Source organism: Falco cherrug, chromosome 4, assembly GCF_023634085.1.
Source record: "Falco cherrug isolate bFalChe1 chromosome 4, bFalChe1.pri, whole genome shotgun sequence".
Taxonomy (NCBI): Eukaryota; Metazoa; Chordata; class Aves; order Falconiformes; family Falconidae; genus Falco; species Falco cherrug.
Window position 1 is genome coordinate 84,104,759 of NC_073700.1, and position 23,338 is coordinate 84,128,096.

The following is a 23,338-nucleotide window of genomic DNA, read 5'->3' on the forward strand; positions in this document are numbered from 1 at the left end:
TGAGAGACTTAAATCACAGTGAAGATGTTTCCTATGTTGTCTTTAGATGAGAGACTCCCTTGCAGACTTAGAAAACACTAAAATAATAGAATTACAGATTATTTTATACCGTGCAGATTCACAAAAAAATTTAATATAATTTCTAGATGTTATTATGGCATTTTTATCTAGTCACACTTATCTGGGGACATGGGCATAAATCGCCAAATGTTGCCAGTCATCAATAAAGCTCACGTCTCAAACTCATGTTAAAGTGTTGGGCTTTTTAGCATAGTCATAGACTCACTATGTAACATATGAGAGATTTTATATGAATATTTTATATGAATATTATGCTGTATATGTTCTGTTACAGGCTACATCTTCCATTTTGCATGGCTATATGGAGCCAGTAGGTCCTACGATAAAATTTGGGATCAGTTAAAGCTGCTGCTTTAACATACACACTGCTTAAACAGACTCCAAACTCTGCTGTGGGTGTGCAGAATTGCCAGCATATTCTGACCTTGACCATGCCTTTGTTCACCCTTCATTTTCCTCCTTTCTGATCTTTCTGATCACCCCTTTAGGAACCTTTTAATGTGTTGTGCAAAACTGCAAGCGTGACAGTTTAGCTTTGCAAGATCTTTGTAACAAGAAAAAAACCCCAAGCTTCTCTCTAAAATCTCTGGGTTAGATTTCATTTTATTTGTCATCTTTTATGAACAAATTACGAAATATACTTCATTCACAAATTGGAAATATTTACAATTTCTTTACAACAAGGCATTGTTGAGGTTTTGATTTATGGCATTCTTAGAGCATTCTGTCTTTCAAAACAAAGACATTGGTGGTGTTTTCAGCACACTGTTAATTTACACTCTGTGAAATGGGAACCTTTGGAAGAGCAATTTGCACTCTCTTTTAAACCATCTACTGGGAAAACTGAGGCTGGATGCATCTGCAACGTGTGGAGGGGGACTGTGCAAATGCATTGCTGGTACCATGCCACATGATCTGAAGCCATCATATTACACCAGATACTGATAAATGGGGAGGTGAAAAAGATTCCCCTGAGCCATCCTTCCTCTGCCCTCTTCTCTTCTCTTTAGGAATCCTGTGACCAGGTTAAATGTGGTCTGGGTTAATTATTTTTTTCTGGGTTTTGAGTCTTCATGAGAAGAAGAGTCTTGCAAAGTCTATTTCAAATACTATCACAATTCTGAAAAGTTATTCAGACAAAAAAAAAAAAAAAAACCAAACCAAAACCAAACCCAAACAAAAGAGAATAGCCAGGAAGTGAATAAATATTATATATCCGCAAAATGTTTATGAGACAAATTTTGAACATGTTTCTAAAAGGGAAATGCAACTGTGCTGTTCTGCAGTTGTGATATTTGAGCCATAAAAGCTAAGATAGTTCCATTTTCTCAGCTCCTTGGAGTCTTTTTTTTTTTTTTCTGAAGAAAATTCTAAAACCACTTTTTCCCATGGAACTTTTAAAAATCTCTTAATATACACTTCCATTATAAATCAGATGTGGGCCGCCATTGCTTAGGTTGTCTGTCATTTCCTGGAACAAGAACAGAAAACACAGATTAAAATTACAATTATTTTATGGTGTTCAAAATTCAGTTAGCTAAGGTTGTAATAAAAAAATCAACAAACTCTAAATTTCAAACATTCAGAAAAACATTACATTTTTTTATTTAGCTTGATAAATCTCACTGTAAAAAAAAAAACCCAACAAAAAACCAAAAAAGAAATCACGTTTCTTCCTACATAAATTAAGTACATTTGAAAGCTCATAGACTCATTGGTACTGATTGAACTGACATTACTCTCAGACCACATATACAGCATCGATGGCATCCATGCAAGTTTTGTGACGTTGTCCTTTGAAAGTGCATCAACTCAAGCTTGTGTGCTAATCCACAAAGGAACAAGTTGGTAATTAATTCTTTGTTTCCATTCAGACCTTTTTCTGTGCTGACATGCTACAAACAGATGCCATTGGATGCTAGCTGGGATAGACATTTGGGGAGTAGGTCTAGATCCAAACAGGATCATGGGGTTTTGATTGCTTGCCTTGGGATGCAGGGTTTTTTTGGTTTTCCCTTAGTATGCCAGACTAAAAATTTTAGCAGTTCAGCAATTGCTATTCAAGTGGCAGGTGAGTCATCCTGGAGTAAGCTGACCTGATCATGAGTCAGAATCCTAAGGCACCTAAACCAAATTATGTTTGGAGTTAGATTTTCTAACTCAAACTGCAATTCAGACGATACCTACTTAGCAGCTGTCTAAGCCCAGAGATGGCTACATTAATTAAGCAATTCCCTGAACTTCAAGGCTGCAAAGTCACATAGGGTTTATGCTCAGAACTGCCCTGTTCTGAACCTTCCTAGGCCTATTTCATACCAAATAGAATCCAGATGCACAAATTAAGGGATCTGCTGCTTAAGTCCCGTGACAAGTCCCAGAGAACATCCAATTATGCCAAGAGAAATGGGCACACATAAAAATGCAGTTTGGGCTGTTCTTAAAATTGAGGTAGATGAGGTGGAGATGCTACTGTTGGTCTAGTTCTAAACTATTTGCATAAGAACCAGAAAGTCTCTGCATGGAAAGGTTAAATTCACCTCTTCTACCTCGTAGGTACACTTGGAGAAAATGTGGAAGAAAAGGGATTTGTTTGTCCCCCTTCTTGTGGAAGTTTCTGTGAAAAGCAAGATTCATTGGGTTAAACAGAGAGAGGGAGAAAGACAGAAAGAGTGAGCCTGACTGTAGCATAGTAGCTGAGATTCTTGGTAAAGAGAAGAAAATTCTGGGACCTGGTCTTTTTGGCTAGTCTGACTTTTTAATTCTCTTCTTTCAATCCACAATATTTGATTTATAAATAGTTTTGGAGGCAGGGACCAGAACTCAAGAGTTTAACAAAAGTGGAAGCACTGGTGCCTCCTCTGTCAGGTGTTACCGGCTACACTTTAAAGCAGATCACAAAACTTAATTGTTCCTTGCAGTTTTTGGAAGAAAGAATGTCCCGTTTCTCTCCACAAAGTAAGCATAAGGGCATTAAACCAAGTAGCCTTGTCAACTAATACTCCTGAATCAAACGTAAATAAGACAAAATAAGGTGTGTAAACTTACTGGATTTTGAGCATTTTCTACCATCCAGCTGTCCATTTGGCAGGTGGTGGTGGGTGTTTTTGTATGGAGCCTTATTCTCCCCATATACTGAAGAGGAAGCTGCGTGCCTGACACTGGGATCTGGATCCCAGTTTAGGGGCTGTCTGCTCTGAAACAAGTCTCTACATTTTGCTTATTTGTAGTTGCCTAAACACTGTGTTGGATCTACGCTGAAGATATTGGTCAGCTAGGAAAGGGACCAAGAATACCAAAGCCATTTAATATTAACTATCAGTCAGCCATAAGTTGATAGTAATGATCTGTCAGAATGCTACTCATCAGTGAGTGGGAGTTTCCTTTTGTCAGCTTTCTTACTTGAATCCTCTGCAAACAACAGCTATTAGAATATCATCATAATTGCGGACAATATTGAAAACCATTTATTTTCCCCAATATTTCTTTTCTTCAAAAATAAAAGTATTAATAAATTAAAAAATGTTGCTGAATTCAAGAAATGAAGGAGCACACAGATTAGAAGCAGAGTGAGTCAATGGTGGCAACATCCAAATAGGAGCATTTGGATGTCTATAACTAGGGTGAATATTTTAAATACTCAACTTACTTCCAGATTGCAGCGTTCGCCACGTAGAATTATGTCACTACCTGGAAGCACGGTTCCTGACTCAGAGTGACATCACAGCATCAGCCAACTTCGATTAGCTGAAACTGTGACTTCCTCTTAGAGGTGGCCCTTCCTGAAGTGACATAAGAACATGGTAGCTCCCTAGTGTTCAGCGTACCTTGGAGGTAACTCTGGTGTCGGGGGAACCACCGGGCAGCTGGGCAGGTCGGTTATTTCAATACCCCTCAATCTCTAATATAAATATAACAATTATACAATAAATATAGCACAAACAAATGCACATGCAGTACATGTCTATATTACTGTATATCAGTATAAATTACAAAATAGTCTTATATATAAAACACTTTAAAGCTATTTTCTAGATCAGGGCCTAATTTAATGTAAATTTTTAAATAGCCTTTTATTTTTTAGGGGCATGCCTTGAGCTAATGTGTGCTCAAACCTGCCAGCAGCAGGCAGTCCACAGGCTGTAGGTCTAAGGAGTCCCAGATCAGACCATCTACACATGCAGACCTGATTCAGCAACACACATGCAGGAAGCCCACCACCTGGGGGGCACATCCCACATTCACTGAGTGTGCAATAGGGTTGCACTGCACATGCATCGTGGCCCTTCACCCAAGATAAGTGTGCACCTGGCAGTGCTCACTGCTAAGTGTCTAAAAGCTCAGTAGGTCAACAGGCCGGGAAGGAAGGCAATGAAGTAGTGCTATACATGGTCATCTTGAACCCAAATTGATAGAGTTGGCAGGTGTTTGAATTTTGAAAAGTTTTTCTTCCTAGGCCATTTCTTTTTATTTTCCCTCTCTCTTTTCCTCTCAAATGAGCTTTATCTTTGTCCTTGTTGAGGCAAGAGCTTCTTTGAAAGGCAAGATCTAACCTACCATCTGCAAGACCATGGTCGTTCTTACATAGCATGCATAGCTCACATAGCTTACAAAGCTCATCAGATTTCTGCTTAATTTTAAAATGAGAGGGGAAAACGTATCTCTTCTTTTGATATTATCACCCTGCTTTATGTTACAGTTGTAACCTGTACTATTTAACTTTATAAAACATCTTTCAAACATCTTCTAGGGTGAATTCATTCTGCATTTTTACTTGGACTTTCACATTGGTTAAGAAACCAAAGAACAGTGACAAGTAATTTTAACTTAATGGACAATTAACTGCTATGTCTTGTTTTGTCAGGGAATCCAAAAACACCCTACAGCCTGAGTGAATTAATCCTCACCCTTCTGTTCAGAGGTCTCAGTAGATATGATGTAGACTGTTGAATTTCAGCGTAATGCAAACTTGCACGTGGAGGCTTAGATGGGAAGTCCACTTGGCTTTTGTCCTTTTGTCTACTAATTTCTCAAATGAAAGGCATTGAATACAGTGTCCAAACATAAAGACAGTGTCAATGAACATTTTACTCCTCAAATATTAATCAGATCTGTAAACCCAGGGAGCTGATTTTAAGAATTCTATTCAATTTATTCTTTTGGCCTTACATGCTCAACTTCAGGAGCTTAAGTGTCAGTATGTAAGCACAGACCCAGACACCTTGGTAAGCTCCCTTTTAACGGAGAAAGGCAGTAAATGCTCAGTGCTGCTGCAAATCAGACCAGTTTCATTTAGGTGTCTAAATATGCCCTTAGGTGCTTAGGTTTAGTCATCTAGGTTTGTGAACTGTGGCTTTTGTGTTTAAATTACCTACTTTATAAGCTGAGTACTTGGGAGACGAAATTGATTAAATCCTGGAAGCATGCAATGATGTGGTTACAGAAAGCATTCTGTACTTTTTCACAGTACAATACATGATAATCCATATTAATAAGGCTTCCAATTATTTATGAAGTGCTATATTTAGCAGCTAAGCCCTTGAATAGCTATACAATGGAATTATGTTGAAAATGGATGTACTTCATTGAAATGGATGTACTGCAAATACACAGTACCTAAAAATAGCTCCATATAATGCAACATAATAAAGCTTGCACAGAATAGCAGCATTTCATTTCCCAGAAGGTCTTTCTCATATAAAACTGAAACTGAATACATCTCTTGCCAATTGTAAATGTTAACACACACAGTAGCATTTTAGGAGAAGCAGAACAAATAAGGGAGGACACACAACTCACTTTTTCTGCCATTTCATGGGAGTGATGCAGTGAATGTTCTCTTTCTGAAAACATTCGCCTTTGTTCATAGCTGGCTAGCCGACAAGTGAGCCATGAAGAAAGGGTGCAACCACCGATTCCAATGCATGCAAGAGACATGGAGGCAAGGTGCAAAGAATAGAGAGCAGACGACTTCTTTGTCAGAGCACGAAGAAATTGAAAATTTAAGATTCCTCCAATTAGTCCACAGATGCAACAGGCAGAAAAAAGAATCATCTGTCAGGAAAGACAAAAGAGGTTATGTCACAGTAACATTGTTCAAAGACAGATTCATTCATATAAAAAGTGAGACTAAATGTAATTCAATGCTTCGATAGCATCATGGACAGCACAGACATTCGTTTTAAACTCCCTCAGTTCCCACAGAGCTCCGAGGGAATACAATACCTTTTGTGTACAAGAGTTGAGATTGATGTTACGTGTAAGAAAAAGTTGGGTAAGATGAGCTGGTCATGTTAAAAGCTAGTCAGTGCAAGGACTACTAGGGCACAAATCTGTTTTCCAGCATTTCATTCAAAACAGTAACATCAGAATGTGTCATAATTTTCTGTCGTGCAGTTTCTCACCACTCTTCAGTGGTGACTGAGTATTCAGAGTGACTCTCTTGCTTTGCGTGCCCTCTGACTCTGCCTCCTGTTCAATTCCAATTTGCTCGGTCAGACAGCAGTCTGGAGGCTTTCTATAGCTTTTGTGGGGACTTAGATGTGTTCAAGGTGAATGTGCTGGACAAAGAAGCAAGAGAAATAACAAATCTGTGATGCAACTCTACAGCAGGTCAGTGTGGTGACTCCGTTTTTGTTTGTTGTTTTTAAGTTTGCTCCTATATTTCTGGGAAGTTTAGCAGAACGTGAAACAGGCTGCAATTAGACATGTTTAAAGACCTCCTACTACTTTAAACACAAAGATGCCACCCTGGTTCAAGATGTCCTTGAGCTACAAATGACTCGAGGGCAAAAGACCTTATTATGGAGACACTGCTAAACTGTTGTCTTATTTACTTCCCTTGATACTGCTGGCCTGTCAGATGTTGATCTAAGATGGGCCTTTGATGTTACTTAACATGGCTTTGTACATGTACTTATGTACTGTGGTAGGAGGAGTTTATGGAGCCTTACAGACTACTTCTGTACACAACTGGGGTGAGAATTTAATCAGGAATGTGGCATTCAGGCTGTATGCTGCAGTCCACTGGGAAGTGACTATTCCATGAGACCACAAGAACAGAAAGCTTTTAGAAACTGGTTATGGTCCACATGTTTTAAGAACTGTCATTGTAACAGGGTTTAATATAAATCATTGATATTCAAAAATAATCTGAGAGAGATCTTGATTCCTGTCATGCTTATACTGGTTCTACATGACTTCCATCTGTATAAGGCAGAATAATCAAGCTGACAGAAAATTAAGACAGACATTATCACTTACAATAGGATCATGTATTAAACATAAAGTGTGACTTGAGTAGTAATAGCACCATTCTGCTGCAGTCAGAAAAATTACTGTACTTCTGATTCTTAGAAGAGACAGAAAACATCGGCCATCACTTTAAAACAGGCTTATACATGATTCTGATTGCAAAAAGAACTTATTAAAAGTGAAAAGCTATGATATTGAGAATCAGACTTGGTCAGCAGCCTCATCAAGGCATCAGCCCAATGTTTGTTTTTGAAGGATAGAAGATACAATCCAGTGATTGGAGAACCTTTTATTGACTTGGAATAAATTTGTGTCAAGAGGGCTTCCATCCAAGCTTCCATCCAACAGGGACAAATAGGGATGTATGGCTTAAATAGGCATGTCCTAAACAGGCCATTTCAGAATTGCCTTGTTTTGCATGATTAACCCAAAGTGCTTATTGCATTTTTAGACTGCTGACTTGCAATTTTTCCTGACTTTTTATCAGAAACACTTAGACACAGAAAGCCCTCAGTAAGGAGTTCAAGTTAGGTAAGTATGCCTTTCAAATACTTATATATCGTATATGCAGTGGAGAAACTTACAACAAGTCCAGATTTTTTTTTGGCGCACAATATTCCACATATGCCACAAAGCAGAAACTGCAAAGAAAAGAAAAAAATCAACAACCAATTATTTCATCATTTAACGTCTCAAGTTTACATCCTGCTGTGTTGCTGTAGTGATGACCTCAACAGTATGTTAGGCAATGGTTACAGTTGTCAGCATTTTTATCACAAACCTTATGTTTCAGGAAGTTATAACTCAACCATAAACACACTTATCTAAGAATAAGAAAATGGAATGAGAAGTGAGACTGAGGATGATTACTCATTAAAAAAAAAAATCCTACTTTTAAGCTGCTTGGGTAAACAAAACAAAAAAAAACAACCCCACAGTGTTGCAAACAGAAGATGCCTTTTTAATTGGTTCCCCCCCCCAAAAAAAAAAAAAAAAGTTTAGCAAGATTGTAGTCGCTAATCCAAATAATCTACTTTCAAGCACAGCTGAGGTACTTACTGCCCTGATTCTACCATCTGAAACACTGAGGGTTCAGACATGGATATTTGTCCTCAAGACAGTGGAACTCTGGGCAAGAATGCAATTCAGTCACCTGCATAGGTGCAGGTGTAAACTTGAATATATCTGTTGGTGTGGCTACACTGACCATGCAGGAAAACCGGTTCCAGGTTCTAGATAGCCCACTTGGCAGGAGGTAACATGAAGGTATCTGTACTTTTTCATGGAGTTCCCTTTCACAAACTGATCTACTAATTGTTCCATCAAGCATTAGACAAAAACTAACAAAAACAGAAACAAACCTACCAACCGATATGAATAGATGTTAATGCTTTTCAGTGACCTGTCTCAAAGACCGATGATGCTCTCTGATGTCTCAATTTCCTCCAACAAAAAAGTTTAATGAGGAAAACAGTGAATAGTCCCTGATGGAGCAGTTGTGGTAGGCACTGCAGTAGTTGTATGAAAGCAATAAGGCCTTCTTCAGGTGTTTGTAATACTGTCAAAAGATTTCTTCGATAGCTCATAAACTCCTTTATTAAGAAAACTGTGCTACTTATTTTCAGTAAAGCTAACCTTACACCCCTATGGGGAAGTAATTTTATACCTTTAAAACTGTTTTTTTCCACATCCTTTTTGCACTGAGATGGTATATCTAGCAAAAGGTTCTGTTTGACCTTGATTTAAATTACAGAACAGAGCTAGCTTTTACATAAGAAATGGAAAAAATATTTAAGCAGCTTCTATACAGCATTCAGAGCCCGTGTAATATATTGCAGGTATCTCTCATTTACCCTCCAAAATTTTGCAGCTTCAGTATCTCAGTTGAGGAGGTGACTAGTTTATCTCCCTCCAGCTAGAGTAGTTCATGCATATAGCTAACCATCTGCCTTGAGATGTATTTTTACTCTGAGTTAGTCCATGAATCAGTTCCCCACAATGAATATGGTTCAATTTTGTATATTATTTACATCAACACTAAGCATGGGATGTGGATTTAATGCCAATCTGATTATGGAGAGGACTGGGTCATGTGGACCATGGTGCTGAATGGCTCAGGACAGTCCAGGACGTACAGCTGGTAATTGCTGCTAGAGATCATCCATTGGAATAAAAGTCCAAAAAAATGATGGGTAGGGCTCCCCCTGCCCCTTTCCCACAGTCAGAGGAGATTTCAGCTCAGAACTATCATATCTGCCTAGTAATTTTTCGCTCAGGCTTTCTGTGAAGTTTTGGAGTTTCACTCCCAGTCCTGTCATTGCAGATTACCTTCAACTGAAGGCATGCTTCAGATTTTCACATGTAGTATTTTGTATTTCTCAACATTAATGCATAAACCTAAAAAAAAAATATATTTTTGAAGACATTGCTGTAATTAAGTTCTATTCAGTCAGACTTGATGAAGCAGATTAATAATATAATTTCTCTCTGAAATGATTGAATAGGATTGAAAGGAAAATTCTGTATGAAGAACTTATGAGTTCCAGAGAGCTTACAGAAAGGATCTGGAAGATACCATCAAAGATCATTTCAACTTGTAACAAGTGTATGTTAACTAATTAAAAAAGCGAAATGTTTGATACTTTACCTTCAAAACTGAAAGAATAGGTCACCCATTTTTTTCAAGAATGCTCTAATTCTGCTCCTGTTAGAGTCAGTGGATTTTTTACTACTGATTTCAATTGAAGAAGGCTTTCTATTTCCATTGTACAGTTTTTGCTAACCAGAAGGGAATGCAATGAACAAGTTATAGTAGCCTTGCATATCACCAAAGGAACAACAAGCAAATTACAGATTCACTCAGCGTTAGAACCCACCAGTTCAGGCAGTTCTGCTGTTCCTTACTATTTTTCAAGGACAGGACACACGCCCTTCCAAACCACCTTTACACAGTGCCATATACATGTATATTACCTAAGGTATTAACCAATTGAAATCCAAATAATAGTGAATGAGCTAATCTGCAAACCCTAAGGTCCTGCCTTCTCAAGAACAAGGGGTGACTACTGTATTCCATAGTTGTTGAAGTATCTGAGGGACTACCTTGAGTAAAGGTCTGGATTCAGGAGTACTTATAAGTTAATTTGCTGATGATACCAAACAAGGAGGAGCTGTGGACTCCCTTGAGGGTAGAAGGCCTTACAGAGAGATCAGGTAGACTAGAATACTGGGCAATCACCAACCATATGAAATCTAACAAGACCATGTGCCAGATTCTGTGCCTAGGATGGGGTAGTCCTGGTTATATGTAAATACTGGGGGGCAAGAGGCTGGAGAGCAGTCTCATGGAAAGAGATCTGGGGGTCTGACTTGATGGCAAGTTGAATATGAGCCAACAGTGTGCCCTGGCAGCCAAAAGGGCCAACCATGTCCTGGGGTGCATCCAGTACAGCATAGCCAGATGGTTGAGGGAGGTGATTGTCCCACTCTGCACTGCACTGGTGCAGCCCCACCTCAAGTACTGTGTGCAGTTTTGGTCGCCTCAATAGAAGAAGGACATCAAATGATTAGAGTGTGTCCAGAGGAAGGCAACCAAAATTGTGAAAGGTCCCGATGGCAAGACTTATAAGGAGCAGCTGAGGTCACTTGGTTTCTTCATCTTGGAGAAGACACGGCTGAGGAGTGACCTCATCACAGTTTATAACTTCCTCAAGGAAGGCAGTGGAGGGGGAGGTGCTGATGTCCTCTCTCTGGTGACCAGTGACAGGACACAAGGAAACAAAATGAAGCTGCACCAGGGGAAGTTCAGGTTGGACATTAGGAAAAGGTTCTTCACTGAGAATATGGTCAGTCACTGGAACAGGCTCCTCAGGGAAGTGTTCATGGCACCAAGCCCGTCAGAGTTCAAGGGGTGTCTGGACAATGCTTTTAGTCATCTGGTTTAGTTTTAGGTAGTCCTGCCAGGAGCAGGGAGTTGGACTCAATAATCCTTAAGGGTCCCTTCCTGCTGGACATATTCTATGATTCTGTGATAATATTTTATTGTGTCATGGTCTGTATGCATGCTCTGTATGTATTTTCTCTCACCGTACATCTACAATATTTATACATATACACAAGGAATAAGGTGTCCTGTAGTTAAAGAACTCAACAGAGAACCAACTGAAATTATTCTATTCTATTCTAACTCAGAGGAGTTGGGTGTGAGCTTGAGAAGGTCATGCCAAAGTTTTACAATCCATATGACTACAAGACAAGCAAGCTGTGAAACTGAATGCAGCAGTATGCCTGAACATGTTAAAAACCTGGAAAGAAAAGCACTTGGGCAGTAGCAAAGGATTAATACTGGTTGGAGTTTTTTGGATGGCAGTGTGTTACATTCACAGAGAAAAGGTTTTCCCGAAAAAACAGGATGGTTATTTATTTATGACAGCGGTCTTTTTGCTATTAAAACCAATGGATGAATTTTAGCCAGAGTGTCAGGCAATTTAATGTCATGCAAAGCTTTGAAAATTATGAGAAAAGTCTTCCACTCTCTTCTGAGTCTGCAGAGAATTCTAATTCACTGGAAGCAATGGAAACCTGCTTTAGAGAGAGCATGTTAGCAGTACCTGGGGCTCAGGAATTCTGCTCATGACAAGTTGCTTTAGCCAGGCTTCTCAATGTGGAGACCTCTAGAAAGGTTAGGAAGTCAGTGAGACATTATGTGATTCACTCTGATCATTGTTTTTTGATAGAATAGGTAGGCACTTGGGAATATTTTTTTGGAAGCTACAATAATTTCCTGTAAAAATTTGGAAGTCTCAGTGTTGTGATCAGCAATAGTGAAAAGTACATGGGAGAAACTATACTAGCTCTTTGTACCAGCAAAAGGATGTGAATACAAATGATACTCAAAAGGAATTTCCTGTATTTGTTCCTGTTTGTCTTTTAATTTTGAATGCTTCTATTTTGTAGTACAGCTAACTGGAATAAAGCCATTGAGGGCTCTGTTGTCTTGCCACTTTCTGTCTGTTCTTAGCTATACTGAAAGACATCATCTTCATGTCAATATGTTGTACCAGTTAAACTTGACTTGTACTGTTGAGCTACCCGGGACTGCAGTTTACCCATGACTAACTAATACTGTCATGGTGAGGACTTGCTCCTTTCTACTTCATCATTGATTATCTTCAGTCAGTTTTTGCCAACCTCTTGGACTCTAAATATAGTTACATTTTCTACCTATGTCAAACCTGCAGGAAGTTAAAGCAAACACACTTATGCTGAGAATACAGTAAATCAGGAGTGGAAATGAAATATATCACTGAAGATAAGTTCCTTGTAAAGAATGATCAATTGTTGAAGTGTTCACAACTCACACCAAGAATAAGGCTGAAACTTTTAATGAAGGATGAGCTAAGTTAATAAGCCCTCCAAAATGCCCTGGGAGCCAGAGAAGGGCCTTCAGCCGGCACTTGTTGAAACAGATGTTTTACTGTTGGACTTTTGTTCTAATTATTCATCAGAAAAATCATAAAATGCTAAAAGATCCAAAATCTCACTTAAAAACCTACAGAGACCAGTATTTGCAACCAATTCCCATTGCTTCTGGGGTTACTTTTGGTTGCAGACTTATTCATATTCTCCTATGACACATGATGTTTCATGTCAAGACTAGCAGAGGAGACAGGAATTGAACATGTCATCCGATAATAGATAGGAGAAGAACCACTTTTGGATGATTGGTAAAAAATCCAAAGAAAGATACTACAAAGCACAAAAGCTATGTAGAGACTCTGGGCTGTGAGTGCCTCAGTCCCTCTTTCAGTGGAGATTTGCTGGAGACCTAGCAGGGGCAGAATCCCTCTGGACAGCACTACTGTGATTGCAAGGTGATGCAGTGGTGTCCATTTGTCTGTGGAGTCTTTGCCACTCACACTGCAGCTGTGCCTGCTTATGTTCAATGCGCATATTTGAAAATCTGTCTTTTGGTCTGTTGAACTCAGGAATAAAGAACCAAAGACCTCCCAGAAAAGGATAATGTTTATTTTGAGCCTGGTTTAATTTACTTTTTATTAAATATGGGCTTGAAATAAAACCTCAGATCAAAACACCCAGAAATTTCAGTAAGGAGGTTGAAATCTCAATTTAGATTCAAGATCTGTGGTTTGGATCCATCCCTATTTCATATTTTCTGGAACAAAAGACTTGGCCTCTTTCACTTTCTCCTGGAAAAAGTGGGCTTTCTTACTGGTAGCCTGAAAAAAAGATTCAGTTTTAGTTATATCTGCGGAGAGCTGAAGATGTGTTATTTTCCATCATGCAGAAGAAAATGAACTATTTTTATTTCATATATTGAAGGTAAGAAATCTTTCTTCTGTTTGGAGGAGGCAAATCAATGGTGAGTGCAATTCCCCTGAGAAAATGAAAAATGTTTGCAGAAAATCTTTCTGGACAGAGGCTGAAGAAAATAATAGAGAAAACCTGTTGAATATAAGCACTGTTTGATCCCTAGTCATTGTTCATGACAAAGAAGCAGCCCAAACTGCGTATACTCTGTGGAAAGCCCTCCAGTGTTCTGTGTCATCCATACACATCTGATGAAATAGCAGAAGGGAAATTATTTCAAATTTGAATATTACACAGTGAAAATGCAAGCATATCATATCTATTCAAATAATCCTCTACTTGGAAGACTAAACCATCAAGATGAAATTAATAGCTTCACTTCTATCTACTCTTGTCAGGTGGTAAACCAGAAAAGTCTGTGTTTTACACTAAAAGTGCATAAACATGTGACTCCATGAGAATACCCAGGAATCTGAAATTAGTAATGTCTAAAAAGGACCATCCTATTGGATAAACTCATTGCTTCAACTCCATCCAAGTGAGAAAAAGCTGAAATCTCTAATGGATGAACTGAGCAGAGATGGTATCTGTAATTGTAACTCCTCCTCAAAGCAGTATTTCAGGACAAGGATTAAGTTTTCTCAGTGCAGGTGTAGAGGGCACAGAATCCATTCATGAAAACAAAGACATCCAACTAGAGAAAAATGACAACAGGCAAAAAGAGCGAGCCTAGGTAGTAGGTTTGCCTGTTACCCCCACAGAGAAACACAATAATCTTTGCAAAAGGGGGATGGAAACTTCTAATGATGGTGCTGTTCCATGCAAGGGGTTGTGGGGACAGGAATGTCTAGCTGGCTGCAAGTCACTCTGACCCAGAACTAGAAGCAACAGCATTGCCACAGCCCAACCCTGTGTCCCACCAAATCTCTCATGCGGGGGGACGGGGGGACAGGGACGGACTCTGCTATTTGAAGTGAGACAGCATTAAAACATGTCTAATCTGAGTGAACACCTTGACCTGGCAGTGTGCTGTTTGGCCATTTCAGCTCAGGTGGTGCTACAATTCCCACTGACTGAAGTAGTTTAAATTCCATCCCAGTCCCTGTGATCATTGTTTCCATTCATCTGGTTCTAGGCCTGCAGGAACACTTTCAAAATGGGGAATAGTGTTTAGAAACACTCAAGGATATTTAGAAGTGAGTCTCTGAACCTGAAAATCTGCCTGCCATCAGTGAGTCAAAAAACCTCTGGTCATCTGGAAAAACACTCAGAGTCTCAGCACAAAATAAAATATCTATTTACCTGTTTAGGACCTATCAGAATAACAAATAGTAAATAATTCTTTTTGTTGTTTTGTATCAAGTATTCAGTTTAGAATATGACTGCTTTCATCTCAAAAAGTAATAAAGATTATTCCCTGCAGGCGAACTAAAGTCTTATCTCTGCTAAACATTTAAGTGTATGCTTAAGTCAGTCTATGTTCAACAGATCCTCTTAAATATATACCAGGAACTACAAGTCCCCTTTGGACAGACCATCTTCCAGATTGGTTTATGCTTCTGGAGTGTCTGAATGATAAAGAAAACCTACTGAAAGACTTTTCAGCTGGAGTGAATTGTTCTGGTTCCATGCAAGGCCAGAAGCTCCCACACCTGGTACAACCTCCCTCATCTACAGGTACAGAACTCTCTGCACCTTCCACTGAGCTTACTGACAGTGCTGTGATTCCTTTCATCAGGAGCAGGAGCCAGCCAGAAATATGGTCAGTTTGATGAAAATGCAATGCACATGTTAAAATAAAGTAGGATAACATCTGCATTTTGTCTTCATGCTAAACAATAATGCTATTTTTTTAGTGTTCTTTGGGGGGGGAAAGAAAAAGAAAAAAAGAATAGTTTGATTGTTCTTTCCAAAGGAAACTTGGCAGCAGTAATAAGTAGATGCAAAATTCAGTGTTTTAAAATTTTAGGCCACCAACAGTCTAAAATGATGTTCTTGCTCGCGGAGAGTTCCATACTGACTGGCCCATTTTCTTTTCCTTCACATCCTGGGTAAAAAAAAAGTAATTGAAATGAAATATTTCAAGTGCCAACTTGGAGCAAATTTCTGTAGTCAAACTATAAATGCAGAGTTTTAATAGGAAGGCAGACTTCTACTGTGCTGAAATCACAAATCATGGAAACAATAACTCTGCCCCTGCAGACAGACAAACTGACCAACATCCAGGGAATGCATAACTCTCAAATACATTTAGGTATTTGTCTTTATAAGGGAAGAAACTATTACTGTTTAGGGGCATAGCCATAAGTGAATCATCAGGTATCTCTCTTGCATATGAAGATAGATGGCATATTTGACTATTTGGCTTTTGTCTTTCATTCTTTCTCTCTGTGACAGAAATCTCATTTATAGCAAGAATTTATTCACCGCTATAGAATAAATGAGAATTAAAGCCACATACATATGTGTGTATAAATATATAGTCACTACTCATAGTGATAGTGATGCAACCATTATATTTTAAATATAGATAAGAAAGTATGTGATCATTTAAAAAACATCTGTGAATACTTTTTAAATTAGTATTTTCTGGATGTTTTTTTCTTTGTGCAAAAGCCTTTGTTATGGATACGGTCATTCTTGCTGTGTTAGTGGTTCAGCATGCTCCTTGGTTTGATCATTTCTACAGTATGTCATATAATTGAATTGGAATTGTGGATTTCAGAAATATACCTCAATTTCTGGAAAAAAGAAATCTGGGAGATGCTGAATACAGCCTGTGGAGTAGATGATACCAATACAATCATAACAAACAGAAAGAAAATCCAGAAATCAACAACACATTCAACCTGAAGTTATATAGCAATGTTTTTCTGGTGTTTGTTTTTGTTTGGTTTTGTTGTTTGGGTTTTTTTGCAATTTAGGAGCTGTGGCCTGTTTTTAAAAGAACAGATTGGATATGATGTAAAATAAACTGGATATTTGTTTCCACATGCTCCAGATAATTTGAGAAGTCAGTCACACCTTCAGTTGTCTTCTTTCAGCTACTTTTTAAAAAACTCTTTCTATCTTAATCCAGCTCAACTCCAATGAGAACAATGAACTGAGAAGCTGTTTTCCCATTTCTATGCATTTTTGATGTAGACATTGTCTAGGCTTTCCATTTCTTCATTCTTGTCTACTCCACTTTCCCTGACCTGCTTATACATAATGAAGAGCACGCAATGATCTGAACACTTCAGCCCATGCTTAACTTCATTTGTCTCTTTAATCCTGTGGGTGGGATTCACATGCTTAAAGTTAGGTACGTTGGTAAATTATCTGGCTGAATGGAGATAGTGAACAATAAGAACAATTCTTTTAAGAAGAAGCTAATGTGTGTCAAATGCAAAGCATTATAGGGAGGCAGGTATAGGAGATAGAATGTGCATGATTTTAAGATGCCCAAATTTTAGGAATTCAGGTTAAGGTTTCCATGGTGATGCTGTCTTCATCTACTTCCTTATGAACTTGGGCCTCTGCTGAGTTCCACTCACGTAAAAGGATAGAACAGGGTCAAAAGTTTTCAGCATATTTCCAGGTAAATCACAATAGGAGACATGACACACTGTTCAACTTAACTCTAGTGTTTTGCAACCTAAGATTTCAAGTATTAGTTTTTCCTTTAATGTCCCTTTTCTTTTCCTTAATGTTAATTTCTGAAAGGAAAACCTTGATTCAGGAGTGTGAGTTGGAAAAAGCATAGTTTATGCAATACATATTATTTAATTATTTGATTATTTAATACAGGCAACCTGAGTTCAGTGTCAGATCCAGTGAGCTGAAAGGTGTCTTATGCCATTTCTGCAGCAGGACAATTCTGAGGACTGTGCAAACAAACCTTCCTCCAGTTGTTTTAATTTGGAACTAGTTACCCATGGCCCTAAGCACCCCTGGAGAACAGTAGATCTCTGGCCCCTTTCTTGTCCTGTCTCACTTGTTAGTCTTCTAGTAAGAAGAACACAACCTAACAGACATTTTCAGCTGCTGGAGCAGTACAAATAAGGCGTCATAATGGTGAAAATTTAGACCATAGATCTTTAGTTCAAGGCAAAGTAAGCTTTTATAACTGTGTCACCCCACTCTGTGTACTGCTGTGATTTCTTATTTCCTTTACTACAGGAAGCACAAACTGCTTGCTTTCGCTTTAGTTTCTCTATGGCCTCTCTGCCTACCCAACCTGCAGTTGTTTGCTCCGTTCCTAGCAGCTGATGCCTGCATCTGCTGGCTCTGGTTGCGGGCATCCTTCACCCACCTGTTACATTTTCAAACAAGTCCCTTTGGGTTCCCTTCCATGCTTTGCACTCACACATGGGGAGAATTTCCTATAAACATCTGAAAAAATTCTTCTTTGTCCTCTCTCATATTCCTATCTAAAAATCTAGCTATGAACAGCTTGAAATCAGCCAGACTGCTGGTGTGTTAATGCAACCACCTGTTATACCAATCAATTTTGGTTTGCTGTTTCTTTATACTCCCTTACATCCTTTTATCCTACATCTATCTCTTGCTTTGATTATAAGGTCCTTGGAGCCAGCATCTAATGTAATAGGATCTTAATTTTTGGCTGGTACAAACTCTGGGGTAACAGAAACCATCAAAATGAATGAGGCAGTTGTGCAGGAAATTTGCATCGTCATGAAATGGTATCAGCTGTGACAGCGTCACAAAATGCAATCGCTGCATAAAATACTGATCTCATTGACTGGTCAGAACTCTTTGACTTCAGTAAAACCCGGGATATTGCGTCCTGTCATTAACCTTCAGATAAGCAGATATTTTTGTGTAATCTTTTTTATTCATCAGCAGTGTTCAGAAACCTCCTTCTTTGAAGTGGTTTTGATAATATTATTACATATTGGCCACCGTCTTATCTTATCTGGTCTTCATTCTCATTTCTCACCTACCTGTTCTGCAGTGCAGAATTATGTGTGCGTTTTTATACTGCCAAAAATATTTATGACTGTTGTCAACAATTAGTAACTATTGTCAGTGAGAATGTTACATGAAGCACTTTGTCAGAATTAACCTATAAATTACAGGAGGTTACACTGATGAATAACCAAGAATGTTTTGCATTTGTCATCTTATCTCAAGCAAAGCAAACAATCCTTTTAGAAATACTGCTGTACAATCCCAGCTGGCCAAAACCAGCTTTGTAGTTCAGAAATGCCCACTCATGTTTAGGATGAGTATTCAGTATTTCCTTCTCCTTGTTTTGTAAATATAAATAACCATTTGGAGGAAAATTCATCCTCAAAACATGCGTCTCTCAAACTGAAAAAAAATAAGAAACGTTTCTGAGAAGTGAGAAATGCTCTGTGATATGAACATGCTGCTTCTTTTAACCCATTATTGGTGTTTGGTTTATTTGGTCATTTTACAAGCAGCTCAGCATGCCCAAATCATGAGAACATATCTTTCCTTTTCCTTCCCATTTCCTCTGTATCTTCTTCCTCCAAAAGCTCAGAGCTCAGCTGACATGCCCTTGACATTATATTAAAGCACCTTTTGAGAGTCTTATCATAAGAGACAGGACTGCTCATTTTTAAAAGCAAAACTCACAGTCAATTTAAAGACAGTAAAGCTTATGGCCCACGTTCCACTGGAGGCATTGGGCTTTCCCAGGTGTGAGGTGGGTTCACAGAAAGTTCAATCGTTCACAGCAAAATTGAATAATGAAAAGGAGTGAGAAAGAGGTGTCCCGCCAACACACACATACACCTCTCGCCCCCGCACCTCCCCCCTTGCCCCACGAGTATGCGGACTGTACCCCATGCACATCGGAAATGGACCCGGCAAGGCTCCCGGCGCAGCATGCACACGCGGAAGGGAAGGGAAGGGAAGGGAAGGGAAGGGAAGGGAAGGGAAGGGAAGGGAAGGGAAGGGAAGGGAAGGGAAGGGAAGGGAAGGGAAGGGAAGGGAAGGGAAGGGAAGGGAAGGGAAGGGAAGGGAAGGGAAGGGAATGCCTTCGCACGGTCTGATCATCACCATAAAGAGTTAAAGAGAGAGTGAAATGGCTAACGTACACACACCCCGCTCCATACCGGAGAAGAGTCTCCCAGCTGAGGTTTATGCTCTGTGAGGACCAGGCTGAAACTGACCGCCCCCACGGCCACGCTGGACACCCCTAACCCTATCTCCAGCACGGAGAGCACCAGGAGGCTCCCGATGATCTGGCTGCTGGTGCACATCCTCCCTCGGTCATCCTTCCTTCCCGATCAGCCGGGGAAACCGCGCATCCTCCTTCTCCTCCGGCGCTCCCGCGGCCTTAAGTCGCCCCCAAACTTTTCTTCCTCGGCCGGCAGCCGGGGCGGAGCGGCGCATCCGCGGCCGGCGGGCGCTGCCGGGGGGCGGCGGGGCGGCCCCGGCGCACCGGGCCCCGCAAAGCGCCGCGCAGCGCCGCGCCGGCAGCGAGCGCGGCCCCGGCGCCGCGGAGCTCTCCAAGGTGCCGGCCCGGCGGCGGGGACGGGCCGCGGTGCCGCGCCGCGCTCCTCAGGGGCTGCGCCTCCGCCGGAAAAGTCGACCTCGTCTGGTCGCCTCCTGCGCTCTCATTGAAATGACCTCACTGGGATTTTTCTCTCTCCCCCCCCACCCCCCCTCCCTTTATTTCTCTCCCCCCGTCTCTCCCTGGGTTGGGGTGGGGGGGGGAGAGGAGTGTGGCGAGCCCACCCCGGCTATCTTTATGTATGAATCTAGACCCAATGCCGGGGCGAGGCGCCACGCAGCCCCGCCCTGGGGCACACGGCACCGCACCTTCCCGGCCCGCCCCCGCCCGGCCCGGCCCGGCCCCGGCCCGCACACCGCCTCCGTCCCGCGCCCGGCGGCTGGCGGCGGGGCGCGGGGAGCGCCGCTCTCCGGCTGCGGGCTGCCGCCCCGCCACCCTTCCCGCGAAGGTGGCCCCCTCGGGGGGTGCGCAGGAGCCCCCCCGCCCCCAGGTGCTGCCGCGAGCATGCAGGAGGAGGTCCGTCTGCCTCTTGTGTGAGTAGAAGGGCTGGAGCCAGTCTCACCGCTGCAAAACTCTCTGGTTCCTTCCAAAACACCGTTGCCAAAATAGGCAACTGCTGTAGCCATCCTCGTCACTCTGACAACGGCCAGGAGGGTGGCAGTCCTAAAGCAAATGAGCCGCAAAGAGAAACGTAATGAGAGACCCAGAGCTGCGACCTGAGCCGTGCCGGGTGGCTTGGTACCAGCCTTTATTCCCGAGGCGCAGATACAGGGAATGCTTCGCCACTCTGACTGCAGTTTTAGAACATGGGTGTGCTGCACAGCACAAAAACACTCAACCTAGTACCTTGGCTTTCCCAAATATCCATCACCAACCTTTGGACATCTACCTTAACAGCGGGGCAAAAGCACTACTTAATTACATCCCCAAAATCTAGATCATGTTACAAAAACATCAGCATCCTGGGGGATTTAGCTAGTTTTCTCTATATACGTGCTATTTTTTTCTTCCAAACAAAGCATATGTGGAAATTTCCCTTGTATGCAAAAATCTAGAATTCTTAATATTCTTTAAACATCTAGAAATCCTATGCTCAGGCATCAGGATCCAGAAGGGCAGTCTAGACTTATCCATTATTTTGATGGTACAATTTGGAAGCAAGAGCATCAGATTAGCAAGGTCCTGATTGAAATTATTTCTTTGAGCTCCAAAACCTGTGTCTTGTTGAGAAGACAGCAATTGGACTGCTGTCATGTGCACTTGCTAAAGTGCAAGAGAACAAGCCATGTGTAGGTATTATCACTTGAGAAGATCCACCATTAGAGGCCAGAGTTTAGTTCTCATTTATAGAAAGCTTGCATGCTTAATTGCTGTGAGTGAAGTTAGACTGGTGTCAAAGTCTGGCCCCATAAGCTGTTTATGTTCTTCTGGTATCCGAGAGTGAGAGAAAGGGGTCCTAAGAAAGGATCTTAATGCTTTCTAGCTTAAAATTTTAACTGTTTCATATTTTCACACACTTTTGCCAGTTCACAGAAGCAGAATGTGTGACTGTAGAGGAAAGCTGTGTTATAGTTAAAGTTGAATTAGCCCCTTTCCATCTCCGATGTTTTAAATGATACCTGACATCTCTTATCATTAAAAATCAAGGCACAGCATAAAAGTTTCTAAGCTACTATCTTTATGTAGGAGGATGGAGAAAGCACAGATTTTCAAGTACCCACATGGGTGTAGGAAGGTGTTTCTGCAATGACAGTATCCTTATTATGTCAGATTGTTATAAACGTTAAAGTGTGCTAAGGTACAATGATTTTACCGTTTAGAGTATATTTTACCAGGACTATAAAAACCAGTGGTGATAAGAAGGGAATTGCATAATGACAGATATAATTAATATATTTAATACTTGCAGCCAGATAGAGTGCCTGTCATATCAGGATAGAGCTCATGTGACAGAAATAAGATTTCCATAAACAGCTTGTTTTATGTAACATTTCCACTTCAGTCATAATAAGCTGCCAGAAAGATGGGGGGAAAGAGACCTTGTGATAAGTGTGTCCTAGATGGAGATCACTTCATGCGACAGCTGTTAAAAGAGGGACATAAAACTGGAGCCCAATGGCAGGAGAGGCAGTGCTCCGGGTGCCTGCTTTCCAACCTGCAGGCTGCAGAGGTGCAGAGCTAAGCAAGGCCTCAGCCGGAGTTAGTAAGACTGCCCAGGAAGAGCTGCATGAGTTATCTCTGCTTTGCACCCTTTCAAATAAAGACAGGAAGGAAATGTAATATTCTAATTGTTATCTTTTTAAAATGAAAAGATACAGCCTTTGTCTGTGTAATCACTTTATTTGTACTATGGTGCTGTATCATCATTATGATTTGATCTAGGCAATTAACTTTACACATGGGGCTATTCATGCATACGTTTCAGCACATGCTTACATCTTTGCAGCATTAAGGCACTCTTTTCCAGAGTTATTTAACTGCTTGCTGTCTCAGCTGGCTGGTTTTGAAATGTTTCCTGTATGTGTGATTCCCATAACAAAAAGATTATGATGTTATACTAGGGAAAAAAAAATCTAAAATCATTCAGTGTGCAGGCAAGTGTTCACGACTGCAGGAAGTTAAATACTGAAAGCCCATCCCCAAAGTACCATTAACTAAAGTCATGAGGTCTTTGGATCTTTAATTTAAACTGTTGGATTCATGAGCCAAAGTTATCAACCTTATTCTTCTTGACTTCTTTGAAAGAAAACTTTTTTTTCCCCACTTTTTTATCATTAGAGACTTTAAAAATGTCTCATGACAAAAAAATTCTAGTCACATAGTGGAATGAAGGGTAATTGGATGACACAGTACTGGCAATGAAGAAATAGAAATCAGAATACAAAGATTCATTTATGCTAAGTCCCTTTTACATGGCTCTGATGACCAAAAGGAGAGACACTGAGAAAGTTATAGCCTCTCCACTGGAAAAGACCAGTTTTATGTAACACTTTGAAGCCTCTATCCATAGCTGAATGCATCCTGTTAGAGTGGTTGAATTTATTTATTCCCTAATTCCATGAGTCTTTAAAACAATACTGTAAAGATCTATCTTGTGAATAAGAACTGGCCTATAGCATTAAATCAGAATTCAGGCCACCGAATCCAATTCAGCCTGGGTAAATTGTGAATAAAATTGAAACTGTACAG

General features: G+C 40.4%; 1 protein-coding gene across 5 annotated transcripts; it reads right to left on the reverse strand.

The window, feature by feature from the left end:
- Positions 1 to 672: 672 nt before the first annotated feature.
- Positions 673 to 20,382, reverse strand: TMEM196 (transmembrane protein 196). 5 transcript variants are annotated; one of them, XM_027813800.2, is made up of 5 exons: positions 19,749 to 20,382; positions 7,917 to 7,973; positions 5,878 to 6,132; positions 3,906 to 3,979; positions 673 to 1,552 (listed from the first exon to the last, which is right to left on the reverse strand). In XM_027813800.2, exons 1-5 carry the CDS (start codon positions 19,893 to 19,895, stop codon positions 1,546 to 1,548), a joined length of 540 nt encoding a protein of 179 aa, XP_027669601.1. In that variant the 5' UTR covers positions 19,896 to 20,382; the 3' UTR covers positions 673 to 1,545. The 5 variants fall into 5 exon arrangements, with proteins under 5 accessions (XP_027669601.1, XP_005445154.1, XP_027669600.1 ...); XM_005445097.3 differs by having other exon boundaries at positions 19,737 to 20,382; XM_027813799.2 differs by having other exon boundaries at positions 19,731 to 20,382.
- Positions 20,383 to 23,338: the final 2,956 nt, after the last annotated feature.